At 46.1% G+C, this 18,647-nt stretch overlaps 1 protein-coding gene across 2 annotated transcripts in view; it reads right to left on the bottom strand.

The window, feature by feature from the left end:
• FGF12 (fibroblast growth factor 12) overlaps positions 1-18,647 on the bottom strand; it is a 219,299-nt gene that overhangs the window by 135,726 nt on the left and 64,926 nt on the right. Inside the window, exon 1 of one of the 2 annotated variants that reach the window (XM_066557064.1) lies at positions 3,286-3,388. The exons of the other annotated variant lie outside the window; for it this stretch is intronic. Coding sequence (XP_066413161.1) covers positions 3,286-3,373 — 88 coding nt within the window. The 5' untranslated portion in view covers positions 3,374-3,388. Of the gene's footprint in view, positions 1-3,285; positions 3,389-18,647 lie in introns of those variants that run through there. 2 annotated transcript variants of the gene reach the window in all.

Below are 18,647 nucleotides of genomic sequence, written 5' to 3'. Positions count from 1 at the left end.
CACTAGCAGAAATCTCCATGCTGCTATTATGCAGTCTATGGGTACAGGGCCTTTTACATCAAAGTGGCTGCAAACCAGGTACAGGTCACTTAAAATAGTTTTTCACAACTCTATTCACAGCTGCAACAACAATGCAGTCATTATTTAATGTTTACCTTGAATTTAACAGTGTAGTAGCTATCTGTTTCATAATTTTGGCTAGGAAGCCAAAAGAAAAAACAAAAACCTGGACTGGCAAACCACATCTCCTAAGCAAAGGGGAAAAGAGTGTTAGCAGAGAAAATAAATCAAAGGAAAAAACACTTAACAAAATTAACTGTGGTTGCACCATTGCAACGGGAAATATCTCTGCCCATGCAATATAATCAGTCAGCTTGCAAACTCTGAAACTAAGATAACAAGTGAAGCACCTGAAAGATGATACAGGATGTTGCTGTGCTAAAATACTTGAAAAGAAATTCCCAAAGGAAGACGATAAATCTCTTACTCTGCATTGCTATGAATTACTTGCACTTTTGTGGTGGTCTGGAGAGCCATTAAGCTCCATTTTACAAGGTGCTATTCAAACAAGCCCAGCCTGCCCTTAAGACAAGATGTGCACACCTCAGAAGTGGAGCATAAGAAAACAACAGGCTAGAGTTAGCTAAAGTAAAGAGGTGAGAGGTCTTTGCATAACAGAAAAAAAAATCTTGCTAATATTTTTGCAAACATCACAATAGAGTTGTACAATACTATTCAACTACCTTCAATATTTCACCATTTCTCTTTGAAGTGTCATGCATTAGCTTCTGTCAGGATCAGGAGTGGTCTAAGGCTCTGAGTCAGCACAACACACAAATATGAATCTGACTTGAAATGTGTGCTTACATCCTTATGAGCTGTTTGCATTAAAGAAAACACAGATATGAGGAAGGCAAAAGGCTTGGTCAATCCGTCAGAATAACTTCAGATCAGAGGATCAAGGACACTGAGGTAGTTCACAACATTCTGTGCCACCACTGTTGTAGTTGATGTTTCCACAGTCCTTCCACTCCCATAATTTTATAATCCTTTTGCTGGTGTACATCTCTGACTGGCTTGGCCCCACAGTGCCACACTAGGCACAGCACTACACCTTTAGGGTTGTTGCCAGAGTATACACCTGTCTCCTGGGACATGCTCAGCTTTTGAAGAAGTTAGCAAGGAGATTTATCCCCCAGCAGGCCCACCCCACACTGACTCTTTTATAAGTGGAAATTTTCCTTTCTATTGACCATTTTTCAAGAACATAATCCCCAACCTTAACAGAAAATGAAAAAGCACAGCCAAGGAGAGGGAATGTATTTTAGCATGCTGATTCAAAGCAACAGACCCCATCTGGAGTGGTCAGGCTCATGGTGGCATGGGGCTAGTACCTGGAAAATAAGCTCAGTTGGAGTTTACAATAGATCATTCCCACAGTCCGTCTCCATACAGCACAAGATCAGGAAATACAAAGACTACTCAATGTTCAGTATCATTCCTCAGAACAGGGAATGTAAGAAAAGATTCAAGCACCATATATGCATCAAGCATGTTCCAGTATAGGATCCACCTGTAAAGCCAAACCAGCTCAGCCAGGAAACTATTAGGACACTATTGCTGACTTCTAGTTCTCTAAAGTTACAGCCTAGCATCCCCCATGGCCTGAGCACACCCCACTTTTACCAGTAGCATATTGTTCTCTTTACTGCTCTTCCAAAAGACACAAACCACACATTCACACATAGCACCACGGTGAAAACTCCACTATAGCTTTTCACTGGAGAGAGACTAGTGTGCATACGGCTTCCACGTGCAGCCACAATTTATTCTATTTAGTTAGCATATTGTTCTTTAAAGCAGGGCAGAACATGCTTTGAAGGGAGTCCAGCGTTCTCTCCCAAAGATTGCCCCGTTGCCATGAGCTTGTCACAGACAGCAACTTGCACAACAGAGTGTCATGGGAGGGAAGAGGCTACTGAGGCATAAACGGATGGCTATAACCATTAACAGCTTTTCCTTAGCAAGGCCATAAGGGAATCCCGGCTACCTCAGCAAAAGTGGTCCCCTAAGAACAGCCTTTCTCTTCAAGAGAACACCAAGCATTTGCACTAGAGGCATGGACATTCTCTCTCTTCTAGGACCAAGATCTCACAAAAAAACCCGACACAAGCATTAGGAAAGAATACTCTAAGAGACACCCTCATAAGCATCCAATTAGTAGTTTCTATAGATGTTAATAATAACAACAATAACACAGGATTTCACTCCAGAAGCATTTACCCAGTGTTCTAGAGAGGGAAAGTCAAATTCATGGAAGAAACGTGTAGCACTGAAGAAATTGTAGAAACACCACTTTAAAAGCTTCAACAAGATATCCTAAAACTCAGGGGTAGTACCACACCAAACCAAGGCACTCATGCACTTATTTCATTCCCCTCTTCAAGAAGTGCTCAGGGGAAGTGCTTAGGATCACAAATATTGTTCAGAAATTCGCCCCACTGCACTTCCTTCCCATCCTAGAGAAATGCTCTCTCCCCACCAGGCTAGGAGCTGAGAGAGGAGTTGGGAGTTTCCTCAGGCCCCCCATCAGGAGCAGGCTGGGATTTCTCTTTGCTTATAAGTATACTGCCATTCAAAAACTCATTCAGCACCCTCCACCAGAAAACCACTGTGACATTACTACTACCAGAAGCACAAAGTGTAGAGAGCTCTCACACAGGGGCCAACCCTAGAGTTGTTTGGGGCCACTGGCACTCTGGGGAGGGTTATCCCCATATTGGCCAGGTGCTAACAGAAGGCACAGTTGGGGGTTCCAGGTGGGACGAGAAATACAGGGGTCCCACATGAAGAAAAAGAACCTGAGTGGGCTGCAGGTAGGACGGGGAACAATAATGAGGGTCATGTGTGAGGCAGGAATCTCTGTGAGGACAAAGGACACACGTGGGGGCTCTGTGTGGGTGGGGGCTCCAGGAGGGATTAGCCACAGGGGTGGGGTGGGGGCCAGGCCGGGAGAGGGGCCGGGTTGGGAATCAGCGGGCGGGGATGCGGAGGGGAGCCGGGTGTGCGGATGCCGAATTAAGGGGACTCGGTCCGGGGATCAGCGGCGGGGTCAGCACCGCGGACAGCGCCCGGCCCATCCCGGCCACCTGTGCGCGGCGCCGGCGAGACGGAGGCGCAGGGGAGGGAGAGAGGGAGGCCGGCGAGGAAACGGGGCCAGCCCGGGCCGAGCGGCGCCCGGGCGGGGAGGTGAGGGCGGCGGGGACAAGGACGCGCGCTCCCCACCTGGGCTGTGGCTGGATCTCAGGCGCCTTCCACAGAGACACTGCAGCATATGCGAGCCTTTCTCCAGGAGAAGCCCGAGAATCCTCATGGATTTCACTTTGTGGCGCCCTCCCGCTCCTCGGAAAAGGGACCGGCCCCGGAGCGGCCGGCTCTCAGCGGCGGGGCGCCGGGCCCCCTCGCCGCCAAACTTCCTGGCCCATCGCCGCGGCCCCGCCGCGCCCGGGGGAGGAAGGGGGACCCCGCCGCCACTTCTCGGGACTTGTCCGCCGGCGAAGGGCCGGCCGTGCCGGGAAGCGGGGCGGGCTGGCTGGAAGGACGTCAAGCCCTAGAAACACGCGCGGCCGGCTCCCAGCCCTGCCCCCTGCCGGCACAGCCCCCGCCGGGCCGGGCCGGGCCGGGCCGCGCCGCCGGGACCCCCCCGCCGCCGGGGCTCGGCCGCTCCGCTCCTCCGGCGGGGGCTCTGCCGCTTTCCCCCCGCCACCGGGGACCCGGTCCCGCTGCACTCGAGTTGTGCGAGTCCCGGCGAAGAGGGAGGAAGGGAGGGAGGGAGGAGACAGCCCCGCCGCCCGCCCCAGCAGCGCCAGGGCCGCCGTGCGGGGCCTGGCAGGGCTGGTCCCGCGGTGCCCCAGCCACAGAAGGCACCGAGCGCGGCCCTGCCGGGGCTCCCGGGGCTGGAACCAGGGGCCGGCAGCGGCGCCGGGAAGAAGACACACCTCTGGTCTTAAAGCACCGCTGGGTGCGGATGCCCAGACGGGAGGGCTCCCTGATGAGCACGCTGTGAAGGAGGGAGACTCCGTCTTCCCACCTGCCCCAAGGCGCCAGCCTCCTGCAAAGGGCGCTCCATTGAAACTCAAGGTACCTTCTTTTTTACCTGTTTTTAAACTGTCGCTGTTACAGCGCTGCAGACTCAAGTCTCAGTATTGGCGCTGCACAGAGAAAGGTAGGGCATATATTTCACATGCAAGGATTGGAAACTAACCAGAACTGTCTCCAATTCATGAAATTACACAAAACCCACAACACAAGGCTAGAAAGGACAGGAGCACAGAAAAACTCCTTCGACAAAACAGTACTATCACATACAAAGATGTTCAAAAGAACTCTTTCACCTGAATGAACTCTAATAGTGCACTAAAAAGCAGCTCCCTCTGGGACAAATAGGAACCCAGCACAAGGGTGAATTTTTAACTGAATTACTTTGTGCTCAAGCAGGGTTACCTACTTACACATAAGCTTTCAAAACCTTCTCTGCCTTTGTTTCTCTAATACCTGGAAGAAGTGACCAGATGTGTCTGACCAGCTCATGAGATGGATATTTTTCCAGAGACTGCACTCTAGGATGTAACAAGCTTCTGGCCAGCACTTCAGTGATATGAGAGAGTGGGGATACAAACTTAGATGTTAACATCTAGATCAGAGTACTAAGGCACATAACCCAGGCATAACAAAAGAAATGCTGTTTAGGTGTGAGAATCTATCAAGCATGTGTGGCAAAACTAATATTTTTGAGAGCATCTGGAGTCTTTCATGCCCTCAATAAATACTCCACAGTTTCAGATTTACTCTTGAATATAAAAGGGGAAAAAAAACCCAGTTAAAATGCTAAACATTTCATGAAATGGTAGCTCTTATTTTTCCAGTCAACTCTACTTCATATGCTAAAAAACAGCACTTATCTGGAAGCAAAGCCAGTAGCATACAGTTCAGGACTGTTAGAAGGATGGAAGATGTTACTAACATCCCTGGGATTCATGTTAAACTCAGTTTTTGTTGTCTGCTGTGACTTAGGCTGAAAAATCATCACTCTGTCTTAATTTATAAGCTATTTTAGACAGGACCTTGCACATGCACCAAGTCATAGCAAAAAGCTGAATGAAACTGCCCTTCCCCATGTCCCCATTTACCCAGGATCATTGCTCCATTGCACTCCTTAGCAATCCCTGCTCCACAGCCATCATGAAAGGCTATGGTGCCATGTCAGGGCACATACCAAACTGAGACTACAGTGGTTACCTCACCCTTCTCCCAGAGTTGTCCTTCAGTCCTCTGCTACTTCTGATCACCTGAGAACAAGCCTACAGCCCTGCTGGAACAAGGCCAGAAGGAGTGTGCACAGTGAAGCCCTAAAACAGAACTGGTGGTTCTCCAGTACTTCAGTAATAGCATAAAAAATAATAGTCCTCTTTCTGCAAATGCTTCAGCAGCATGTTTGAGATGAGAACAATTCTGGATCTGGCTGATCAAGGACAGTACAGTGAGATCCAAAGCCAAGGTGCCCTCCTTGCTTAGCAGCCAACATGGGGCTCTAAATGAGGGGCTCTCATTTAGGGAGGCCAGGACTGAAGTGCTGCACTAGGTGAGAGGGAGGAGTTGTACTTAAAAGTTGTATGTATCAACCTAGCATAGAAATGGGCAGATTTATCCCATGAACATGCAAGGGCAAGTGCCTTGGACACGATACAGATGTTTGTTAGAATAAAAAGTGAAAATGCAACAGCTAGCTGAATTTTGAGACCTCTGTTCATTAAACTAAACATAGTTGTTCCTGGAAAACCTACTCAAAATAGCCCATAAAATCCACTAATAAAATAATCCCCGTTTCTTTGGGGAGTTTCCATCACCTTGCAGCAAGGCTGATAATCCAGCCTTTGTGGGCACATTCTAAGGGGTTGGTTCCTGAGGCACATTAGAGAAAAAGAGGGCAAACTCAAACCAGTGAAAAGAATGACTGTTACCTGACATTTCCAAAGAAGGGCCATAAGGACTGCAACAAGCATGTGCTCTTTCAAACTGAGTAGGTTTAAGCAAGTTTAGACAGCAAAATGGAAGCATAAAAATGGTACAGGAAGAACTGTGATGCATATGACTCAAGTGTTTACATGCTACAAAATACTCAGTAATATCATGTACCAAATTAGGTAAATCTTAGCCCAGTAAACAAAGCTTAAAGAATTTGAAAAGATAAATGGAGCTGACATAAATCGAGACATTGCTAGATGTGTCAACTCATTTTAATCTGAAAACAAGGTAAACCAAAATAAAATTTACTTCAGTGCAGAGAGACAGCATGTACCCAAACAATACTTCAATGGGACGCAGTGGTGCATAAATCTCACTATGGCTCCATTGATGAGCTCACACTACTAAATAATAATGCTAATAACATCTCAAAAGTTACTGTGAAAATGCTAGAGATATTTAAATTTTTAGCCACTGGTAGAACATAGGTATTAGAAATGATAGTGTGCTTGAATAAAAGCAGGGATTGCATTTGCTGGAACACAAAGAAAGCTGTGAAAGCTTTATTGAGGTCAGAAGACATTTACAGGGAACACAGTGTCATGTGTGTTTCTCCCTTATTAAATTAAAATACCATTGGCCTTCTGAAGCACTGAACAGAAACGAGAATATGTTTAGGATTATGGAATTTAAATTAATACCGTCTGCTAAAAAGAGGAATGTACTGCACTCTGATCAGAGAAAAATAAGGTGATTTAGCCGACAAGGCTCTTTGCTAAGTATTAAAATAGCATAATGTGTATGAGTTCACCAGTTACAAAAGCCAAGAAAGAAAGAAAATCTACAAAAGCTCCAAGAAGAGACTAGCCAGGAAAGCTTTCCTTGTGTTCATACAGGGTGCTGTGTCTATGCTGTTCTGTTGTCACCCATACTGACTGGTTGTTCTTTGAACATTGTGATGGGTGCACAGACAAACAGCTTGTGCAGGTGTGTTATTTCTGGTTGGTTGGTTTGGGTTTTGCTGCAAGTCTCTGCCCTTGGTGCATTTTCTGGCCAAACATGGGCGGATATGATGAGAAAGGGCCCATTAACCTTAAGAGCTGGTGCTGATGCAGAATTTGCACCTTGTCCCTCTCTCTGTAAATTTACAAATCTCTTGGCACTTGGTGCTCATTTCTCCAAGCTCACTCCATGGGTTGATATGTGATCAGTGACTGCATATTCTTCAGTGATGGCACAGAACCACTCCACAGCACCTCTCCTTACAAGAGCAAAATCTACCAAAACGGGCCAAGTCCTTTTCAGTGCAAACCACTGTCACCACTGTGCTCTCTGGCTATTTCTGCTTACCCTTTTCCCCTTCTAGATGAAACTGGCAAGGGACATAACAGCCACATAGAGCTCCTACTGCACCCAGCTCCACCAAGCACAGCACAGTCACACCAGAGACAGTGGGAACTGCAGCACAAAGTTGAGAGGTTTGCTGAAGGTCATACAAGAAATTTGTGGACAAGTAGGGAATCATCTGTCAGTCCTCATTCTGGTGATTTAATGAGAGAATTAGCCTCTTCCTTATCAGTATAAAACTGCACTAAGGCAAAGAAAGATTCTTCTGAAAACTCTACCATGGATAAAGTATACCACACACCTTCTGAGAGCAAACAGAAGGTGAGACAAAAAAAAAAAAAAAAAAAAAAAAGGAGAAGAGCTTGATTTCATACATCAGACAAGAAAGATTAATTTCTTCGTTGCTTTTCTGAGCAAGAGTGAACAGAAACCACTGACTTCAGGTCCTGCTGGAGAAACTGACTTCGTAAAATCTCAGCCCCTTCTAAGCTCACCAAAGCAGGTTCCAGAGCAAAAGAAAAGATGTCCCATAGCCTTGATCATTTAATAGGTTTATCCTCAGACACATAAAAAGCTTATAGTAATGAGCACTCAGCAGCTCAATTTCCTGACATTAAGAAGAAATCTAATATTACATGTAAAGAAGGCTTTGTGTATCAAACGTCTCCAGTCTGAATTAGGGAGAAGTTGTTGTTCTGAATGTTTTTCAGTACAGTGACACTTCCTCAGAACCTGAACTTCTAGGGCATCTCCAAACATTTTAGCAGTAGTATGTGCAACACAGAACAGATACTCTGGAAAAAGAGGCAGCCAGACACTGTTCCTTCCACCCACTGCCACTGCCCAGCAGGTGCCCTCATCTACAGGATGTCTCACAATGTGTTTAAGAACCCTTGATGGATTTCTCCCCAACTACTTTTTATACTAATTTTTGGAAACCAGTAATACCATTGGTCTCCTAACCATCTTTTGGCAAGGAGTTCCACAGGTTAATCATGTGGCAGGAAAAAGCTTTTATTAGTTTAAAACTCCTTCTCGATAGCTCCATTTAATCGTTTAATGCTCACCTTATAAGTTAAGGTGAGCATTATAAGATTATATTGTGAAATAGTAATTTTATGTTCTCCATAACAGTCATGGTTTTATACACCTCTGTCGTATTTCCTTCTTCAATTGTTTCATTTCTGAAGGCACCTGAAAATGCCTAATCTGTTCCATCATTCCCTGGGCAGCAGCTACTCTTCATGCTCCACTGACCTTGTCATTGTCTCCTGTGCCTTTCTAGTTCTATCACATCTTTTCTGAGACAGGATAACTGGAGCTGCACACAGTACTCAAGGTGCAAGTGCTCCAGGGATTTCTAGCACAGCAGGATGATAGCTCCTATTTGCTTTCTGTACCTTTTCCAATAATTTCTGCTTGCATCTGCTGAGCTAGCACTTCTAGAGAGATTCACTGTCTCTGTGGTCTTTTACCAGTGAGGAAATGTGTGAAAAGGACCCCAGTAGCACCTCTTATCCTTACCATAATATATATATATGTATATATAGTATTTATATATACACCCCCCATATATTTAAGTTTCTTCAGTGGGTGCATTACCCTGCACTCCTCCACAGTTTATACAGTTGTTAGTTCAGCAGATACTCCATATCAGATGCTCCCTCTGCAGCTCTTTTATGTCCACTTTTGTTTCTCTTACTTCAAAGATTTTGTCTCTTCTTCACCCCCTCACTCTTCAAGATCATTTAAGAGCATGTCCAGGACTGCACAGCTCAGTCCCTCTTCACTGGCAATTTCCCCACTGATGAGACCTGCCTTTTTTCCTTTAAGGGGAACACCCAGTGAGAAGGCATCTTAGAAATCCAGACTTGTGTCTCACCTTTACCCAGCTGCTCAGGGAACATTAAGGAATCTGGAGGGACGTTCCTCCCCCAAGAGGCATGCAGCCCCTTACCCAGATGACCAAACCTGACTGCCAGTCCCTCACAAGATGGCTGCTTTGATTTTTTGCAGATGTAGTTCATGGAAAACCTCCAGAAGTTGCCACATTTGTCCTTTGAACCTGAGAGCTGCAGAAGCACCTTCTAGGTGCACCTCTCTTTGTTGGGTTCAAGTCCCCTGCCAGCTGTGGTTGCTGTTCCACATCTGCAGCCCTTCCAAGGGAAAACATGCTGGAAGGCAGAAGATCTCCCCTGCCTGCCAATCCCTCCAGGCTCAGAGGTTATGAGAGAGGAAAGCAGATTAAAGGGCTGTAATGCAGCCAGCACGGGAAGATCTGACCCACAGGGCTCCAGTAATTGAGGTTATTAATCCACAGTAGGTAATGATGGCTTTGCCTGAGGCCTGACCCAAGTTGAGCCAGGGTTTGGAGGTGGGCAGCAAGCCAGGCCTGCTGGCTAGCAGAGCTCCTGGGCTCTGCCCACTGACAGCACCTTGGCCCCTCTGCTTCCAGCAGGCAGCTACCAAGGCACAGCCAGAGCTGGAATAGGTGCAGCTTCCAAATTCAGGATGTGCTCTTGGCTTTCCCCCCAGCTCCCTGCGTGAAACATGAACAACTGGCAGGCTGCTTTCCTCAGCTAGGAGTGCAAACAATCCATCCACCTCACAGGGAAAAGTTGTTGGGATTAATAAAGGGGATTTTCTGAGGGTAAAAGTACAATAGACCAACCATGCAAAAAGCCATCTCCCCTTCCCCTGCAGCAAACTCATTTCTAATGTTCCAGAGGGCATCTGAGGTTGGGAGCAGCATCTGTGGAAGCACAAGCCTCCCCATCTGCCTACTTCCAGTGACACTTACAGAGCCTTTTACTGTTGTCTAGACCTGAAGTGTATTTATTCTGGCATGCTAATACAACACATGTGGCACAGCCTCATCAAGACAAGCAAGTACTTGCCTAACTGCCTGCCTTGGGAATGATGGTACAAGAAATGCTTTCTGCTCCAATTCACAGCTGCTCCAATGACAGAAAAGCCACTATCAGGACAACACAGATCAGACCCTCACTCATTAAGTGGCCACCATGGCTAAAGAGTGCACAGAGAGACATCTGAAACAGATTTCTCTGGAAAGACCACTAATCTAGAACATGCAATTCCCAGTGCCTGCAGTGTAGCATAGCTACGGCGCTTTATCAGACCTACACACAGACTTGTCCCTGCTGGTTCTGAAAGGAAGAAAATTACAAAAGCCAGGTATTAAATAATAATATTACAGTGCAGTTATAAAGGGGCTATGTAGGCAAAGGAAAATTAATGTTTCAAGAGATTTGAAGATGGGATTTACAAAACCTTTATAAGAGCCACCCTTGAAATCCTGGGTTGTTAGGACAGGACTTCCTGCTGGGCACATTTTTTTCCAGGTGAACTTAAGACTTTTTGTCTGGAAAATTTCCTTTTCTGAGACTCATATCATGTAGTCCTCACCAGAGAATGCAAGAGAGCTAAAAAAAATAAATCTGTCTCTTTCTAAGAGTACACTATTGCTTTGGGGAAGTTGTAAAAAAAAAATTTAAAAAAAAAAAAAAATTAATGTTATTTTCCTTAAAATGACATTTTTCTAAAGTATCTCAACTTTCAACTTTGCTGTAGCATTTTAGCAATATTATGAAAATAAAATTGCAAGGAAAGGCTTTGACCTCATCAAAGTAAAACATTTCTGTAAGATTCTCAAACAAAGTCAGACAATGAGGAATACCAGGAGTGTTTGGCTGACAGTGGTATGAACAGAGAAGAACTTGACTTGTTCCCCATTAGCCCACGAGTGCCCCACTGCTCTGCAGCCACATGGATATCCACATACCACACACCAGCTTCATGAGATAGAGAAGATTTTTTGCTGTTCATAGTTTCAGGACAAATGTTGAAGGCAGTTGTTATGGCCAGGCTCAGACCCTCCCAGCTACAAGCCAGAGCTACTTTCTCCACCCTCTGCTGTAAGAGAAAACCCAAACCTGAGTAACACATTTTAGGTTCTTTTTTGCATTTTACTCATGGTCCAGCATCTTTAAAGGATTCTACTGTTAGCTTTTCTCTGCAGCCATTAGAACCAAGAAATCTAAATATGCCAAGTTACCATTCTTACATAATGGCTCAGGGATTTAAGAAAGGCCCCAAATCTTCTAAAAGTTAGGAACATCAGTTTGCAATAACCACACCAGTGACAGGTAACATGGTTGGCTCCCAGGGACAGGAATCATTGCTGACATGTGACATACTCAGTAATGGCCTTACCTGCTTTTGCTGAGAACACAGCAGTGCCAGCCCACAGGCAGCTCAAAGTGATTATCAGCCTCTGGGGAACTCTGCTCCCCTATAAGAACATAAAAATCCTGCTTTCCTCAGCAGCTGAAGATATTTCACTTAAGATAGAATAAAGATTCTAGCAAATCCCATTCTGAAACATGCATAATCTGGCAAATCAGGGAGGAATAAGAAGTGTTCAAGTCAAAGATGAAGCACTATTTATGTGATTATTGCTGTGGAGCGCAGCAAGAAAGAGGAAATCACAAAAGATGGATGACCAATGGGTGGAATTTCAAAAGAGGAGTAAAATACAGGAGGAAAATGCTTCTGTGAGTGAGCAGATAAATCAACTAGGCATTCTTTATCAGGCATTACCAGAGGCCTTGAAGGTGAAGCACTGCACTGGTTGTCTACTTCCCACAGGCAAAGCTTAAAAACTGGACCACAACCCACACATGGCACATGTGATGGACCTGGCACAGCACAAAATGCAGCTCAGCACAAGCTAAAGCTGTAACTGCAACCACAGAATGGACTGAGGAAGGGTTAAAGGAGACAAGGGTGAGTGCAGAGGATTTTCCAATAACGTTAGAGAGATGGGGCTAGATTCTGATCTTCTATAACTGATACTGCTCCAGGAGGTCTGAATTTAGCCCATACATTTCAAGCACTGATACTTTATTTTTTTTTCTAACAGGCACTTTAGGGATGCAAAGCTGAAATCATAAAGCTGAGCTGCTGCTCCGTCAGCGTGTGCTAAGCTATTTATGAGTCACTAAAACACACCTTTTCTAATTCTCACCTTAGCTTGTGAATGGCATGTGGCCAGGATGCCTTTTCCAGCTACTTGAGAAAAGTCACCACGGTGTGCTGTGTGCCAGGCTGTTGGCAGGGCCACTGCACTGGCTCTGCTACAGGACATGTTTGACCTCCAGCCAGACCTGCATTAGCCCTCTGCCTGTTTACACTGGGACAGTCACAGACATTATCTAAACAAGTGTCACCCAATGGCAGCAATAAATTTTAGGAATTTCCCTCAAATGAGAAAGACTCTGCAGATTTAAAAACCACAACTGCAGGCTTGAGTTGTCCCAAGTCCCCAGTGCTGCCTTAGCCCCACACACCATTTCTGTCCCTGCAGAAAGGATCCTGCCAGGTTCAGGGGGCTCACAAGTGAGTGGAAACACAGCCATTCCCTTCCACTCCCAAAAAGCTGCATCCTGCAACTCAGCAGTGAAACAGTAGTTACAATGGGGAAAAATGTCCAATTAAAGTACAGCTGTTCTGAGCCAGTTCTCATGTGTCATGCATCCACATCCTCAGACCACTGACAAAATTATTTCCTTTCAGCTGGCATTTGCTTAAGGCCCCAACACAGAGGCAACCTCAGCTATGCAGCATTCAGTTTCACATAAACCCTCCTTAGATGTTACATCCCAGCAGTGAGGATTCCATTTGCTCCATCTAGATATCTTGAAGGCCAGCCCCACATTCAAATCCCTACACTCAGAGGCTTGACTTAATTTTTCTCCATCACTTTGGTTCCTTGACTGTTATCCTGATCCCAAAGGGGATTTTCCATCTCCCACTCCCCTTCTCAGCCAGCTGCTGTGCACAGATTTAGCAGGATGACTCAGAACCAGGGAATGACAGCTCAACATTTTCCTGCTGTAGAGCAATCACTGCCTGTCTCCAGAAGGTCCTTGGGTCAGGATTGGAGGTTCTGCACAAGGGAAAGGGAAGCAATGGCTGCTTTCTGAGGAAAAACAGACCCAAATCCATGGGACCTCCTGCTGCTTCCCTCTGTCACAGCCCCAACTTGTCCTTGCCTAAGTCTCGCTGGAGCAGCTTGTTGTAAAACACAAGTTTAGCTATTTGCTTTTCATGACAGCAGAGCCCCAGAGCTCCTGAGGTCAGTGCCAGGCACTCTGTGAGCAGCACACAAGACTGGAAGCTGTGAGGAATGGGAAGGGGGGCTCCCAAGGTGGTGTCTTTTCCTTTTCCCTGCTGAGTTACAGCAAGTGTCACAGCCACATCATCTATTTTTCATTCCCCAGTGCTCAGTGTCAAGCCATAATGAAGCCATAAGGAATCCAGCACCACTCAGCAGTGCACAAGAGCACTCTGGCTCAGCTCTGCAGAGCTGTATGCCATAGTGTGCAGTGTTGCAGGAAGGAGGAGAGTCTGACACCAAGAATGCTCCCCATTTTTATACACTTCACTCCCAGAACTGCAGCAGTAGCAAGTGAGGGCGAGGCAGGGCACAGAAAAGCCTGGCTCCTCTGCCTGCTCCCTCAGTCACCCCCTGGGTACAGCAAGAGCTGTCAGGCAAGGCCAGCAATGCCCAAGGTGGTTCATGTCACCAGCCAGCTGCACGAAGGCAAGCAGGCGGAAGGATCTGTCTCAGGATGATGCTCTCAGAGGACAGATGGTCAAAGATAACTTCTGAAAGAGTGCATAAATGGGACTCCCGGCTCTCCACACAGCTGCAGTAACTCAGCTGCCTTTTCCCAGACCTGAGGCACCACTAAATCTGGCAGCTGGGGAGAAGAGCTTTGCTGCCAGAGCCCACAGATGTGTGCTGGACACAGCATGGCCATGGGTCAGATGTCCATGCAGAGGAGCAGGCATCACTCACAGGGAGAGCCAGGGATCCCTCCTGGTACTTGGCCAGCTCCACACTCACCACCCTGCCCCTTGGCAGAGCTCCCCTGGGCTCAGGCAGGGCACCTGAACTGTCTCTCTGCCCATTTATCCAGCCCAATTCTCAATGGGCACAGAACACCTGGCAGCCCCAGTCTCCAGGTAAAACTTGCAGTGCTTTTGATGAGCTAGAGCAGACAACAGCTTTACTTGTACACCACTGGGGCAAGCATCTGGTAATGGGCCTATATTAAAAAAGTAAATTAACAATCAGGTACAACCTCAGAGCTGACATCTGCTCCAGACTATGGCATAGTCTGAGCAGCTAAAACTGAAACAGAGCAACTCCTGGGGAACAGCTCATAGGGGAAAGCCTGCTCTGGTCTGTCAGCGATGCAGGCAGAGTGCTTGGATACTCTCACTTTAAACTATTGTTCTGCTCTTCCACAACTTGCTTTACCAGTTAGGTACTCACCTTGTAGAAACTGTTGGGCCATGTCTCTGGTACCCCATAATTTTTCTTCCACAGTGGCACTCTCACCAAGGAAGGTTTCATGGAAGATGCCTGCTGAGGCCAATTATCATTTTCCTTATGGGTGTTTATACAAACTAGGATTGACGGAAATGGGCACTTAGGCATCCTGCCACACACAGCTGTGTTTGCACTGCACTTCACTGAGACCCTGCTTTTACATCTAATATTCCAACTTTTCAAACTTCCTTTTATTCCGTGTTACAAGTTTCATATTTTCTCACCATCTCTTTGTAAGTCCTGTTAAGATCCTAATGTCCCTGCTAAGATTTTACACACCAGAAAAATCCTGCTGAAAAGAGAGCTCAAATAAAGAAGGTGATGGTTCAGCCCAGGGTCAGGGTAGTTAACACAGACATGAAAGGCTGTGTGCCGACCAATATGAGGTTCTTAAGACATCACAAGGCATTACAGAAGACAGAGCAGCTGCCATCCACTTTCCTAAGGGCAGTAGCCTTGAATACCCTTTCATATTCTTACTGCTGTCAGGCCCACAAGTGCTCCTGAAAAATAGGAGATTCCTGGCGGCTGGGACCAAGCAGGAGCACGAGGATGCTGTTCCTGCATGTGCTGCAGTACAGCAGTTTTGCCATGTGGGAGGCCCAACTGGTCAGCATGCCTCCCCAGTCTTTTTTGGAAAAGGGAGAACAGGTTTATTCTGAAGGCTTTGGCTGATTCTTATTCTTTACACAAAGACTTTACCCACAGTTTAAGCATCACAAGGGTTTACAGAAGCTTTCCTCTTTGGTGATGTGGAGTTTAGCAGCAGTTTTCTGCATACTTAAGGGTTATAAATGATACTATCTGTTTTTAGGACTACAGGCAATGCTTTCCCATAGTTTCATGGTTGTACTGAAATGGCTTCTTGACTACTGGCAGCAGTAGGGGTCACTATAGTGCGTGTTAAGCGGGAAAATTCAACTAAAAATAAAAATCTAAGGGGAAAAAACCAACAAGCTGAAGCATCTTGTGACAACTCACCCCAGAAGCCCTGTCAATCTGCCAGGACTGCATTACCCAGGAGCTGGGAGTGAAGCTAAACCATCCACTGTCTAATGCTCAAGAGCTCTTTAACCCACTCCATCTTCAGCTGCTTTCCATTGCTGGCTGCTTTTAACCTAGTTTTCAACCTCCAGAACTCTTATTTCTGGCTGCAGCTTTCATTAGCAGAGACACACTCCCCATTCAATTCCTTCCAGAGATGTAGGCTACATCCCCAAAGTGCCTTTTTGGGAAAGTTCTCGGATGCACTTGCAGCTAGAGGGTGCAGTGCCCTGGAAAACAGGGAGGAATCCAGCTTGCAAAGTGCATTTTTCCCCTCAGTACTAAGAAGCCAAACCCCACTGGTGAATTTTGTAGATGGGATTGTTCTTTCCTAACCACTGCCAGTTTTGTTTCTAAAGCTGATGGGAAAGACTGTTTTTTAAGGACTTGGAGAGCTCGTCTCCCTTTGTCTCTTTCCCTATCCTTTTGAAGTGGTGGGTGATTCATTGCTTCTGTCTCTACTTTTTCACACCTCCATTATTGATGCCCTCTAAAACAGGCAGCTGCAGAAGAAACAGCTTTCAGGAAGTCCCAGTGATCACAGATATACCCTCATCCTCAGCTTGCAAAGTGCTTTCTTGCTTAACTGCCAGAAATACTGATTTCCTGAAATACTCATGATTTCCTGCAGGAAAATCATCTCCTGTCACTACACAGAGAGGCTGTATCAGGGGGAATGCAGCAGTCTGGGGTCTTCTCTGCAGAGGTGCTCACATTCATACCTTGTGACCTCCCTTACTGCCTGATTTAGAGGCTGTCAGTCTGCATCTTGTCTTCCTCCAGAACTAGCTGTGGTCTGACAAGATCAAGATGGACATTGAAAAGTGATTTTCAAGTGTGAAACACTTCAGTTGAAGCCTTCTCATTTTCATACTCCATTCCATCCCTGTAGTGTTCCTGGGAAGGGGGTACAGAGCTTTCAAAGGCTGGGGCACATGCTGTATTTCAGTAATGTTCACACTCTTTTATTGTCAAGTGACAAGTTTCCCTAAGAGGGAGGGATGTAAACTGTCTCCAGCCCGAAGCCTTGTAGCCATGTCAGCAAAGCACCACACTTGGCCACTAAGGTCTGCTGGGAGGCTGGATTTATCAGCTCAGACACCCCAGCTGTATAATTACACAGCCTGCAGTCTTCAAGCAGACTGAGTCCAGCCAGCCCAAAACACAGCCCAGACAAGTTTGCATCTGGCTGCAAAAGATCTTGTAAGACATACCCATGACTACTGGCATCAGCTCAAAACACTTCTTTGGTTTAGAAAGCATCAATGCCAGAAGATAGACTGGGTGTGCTGAACATCAGCAGCAGAGCTGTTCCCACAACAGCTGTGTACGATCACAAATCCTCACAGCCCGCCTTGGCACAGACGCTGAGCTTGGCATTTCTGTCCCCACTTCACAGGCACGGATATTGCAGCAGGACTGCAATAAGCAGCTCCCAGAGCCTCACACAAGCAGCCCACAAGGCCTGGAAGGAGCTGTATTACAACAGGCTTTGCACTGAGGACTCTTGGTGCCATGTGCTGGGCTCAGCACCCTGCCAAGAAGAGGCAAGGCTCTGAAACCTAAAAGCCTGTCCCACACCTCCACACTGACTGACTTCCCACCATCTCCTGTGGGGTGTCCAGTGGCTTTAAAAGCAGCAAGTTGTGCTTGATGGAAGTCAAGCCACAGAAAAAGTTTGGTTATCTGCTGTCACAGCACATTCTGTGGTTGAAGTAACTCAAATCTACTGCATGCCTGTCCTGTGCCTGACCCACAAGAAACTGTTTTGCTCTAAGATGGCCTTATAGCTGGGCTTACTGCCCATCAGGCTTGTGGTCACACTCTCTCTCAAGCTAATCCAGCACAAAAGGCACTGGCTGCTCTCCATTCCAAACCTCTGCCAAGCTGTGAGATAGATGGAGCTGCTTATAAAATGTATCATAAATTGGAACAGCGTAAGAAGCTAACAGCAATTGTTGTGCTGAACGTAGCAGCCTAAGTCCCAAAGGACCTCAGCACAGCTGATTTACAAAAAAACACACTCAAAACAACAAATATTTTTGTAATTCAAGAAATTTCCTGCACAAATAAACCTCTGCAAGACTTTTTCTATAAGATCTCATTTGAAAACCTGCATAAATCATTCTTAAGTGTTTGCTTTAAGTATGTAAACACTAGAAACACCCATTGCAGACAAACACTGGGGTAAAGCACACACACATCATGCCCTTGTATTGCTTTTTTTATTCTGGGTGATGAGTTTGTGATTTCACATCCCAACCTACACCTACCCAGTCAATAACATTTACAACTTTACAACTTTTCACTTCTTACAATCAAGGTACCTCTCAGAGCTCCACCTGGTTGGCAACTCTATCAAGACCATGAATCCTACATAGGACAGAGTTCTGGCAATACATGGCTTCCCAAATGCACAAAGCAACAAAAAAAATAAACAAACAAACAAAAAAAACCAAAAACAAACAAACTCCCCCCCCCCCAAAAAAAAAAAACCAAAAAAAAAAACCCCAAAGCTGGCAGCTGAAACTAAACAAAGTTCAGAAGTATTTAATGTTGAAGGTGATAAAGCATTGGAACAATTTAAGAAGGTGAGTCTTCCATCACAGGAAAGTTCTGAAGCAAGAGGAGATGTTTTCTCTATTCAGCACTTCAAGCAGGAGTCAATTGAGGGCAGTCCTGTGACTTGCACTCCACAGGAAGTCAGACTGAAAGATCACAAGAGCCTCTCTGACCCCATAACCCAGGAATTAATACCTGGGAGGAGTTTCTTGTAAAATTTGTCAAACCACTGCCCTTTAAATCCCTACCT

Source organism: Molothrus aeneus, chromosome 10 (genome assembly GCF_037042795.1).
Source record: "Molothrus aeneus isolate 106 chromosome 10, BPBGC_Maene_1.0, whole genome shotgun sequence".
Taxonomy (NCBI): Eukaryota; Metazoa; Chordata; class Aves; order Passeriformes; family Icteridae; genus Molothrus; species Molothrus aeneus.
The sequence above is the reverse complement of the archived record's forward strand: the minus strand, read 5'-3'. Positions and strand labels throughout refer to the sequence as shown.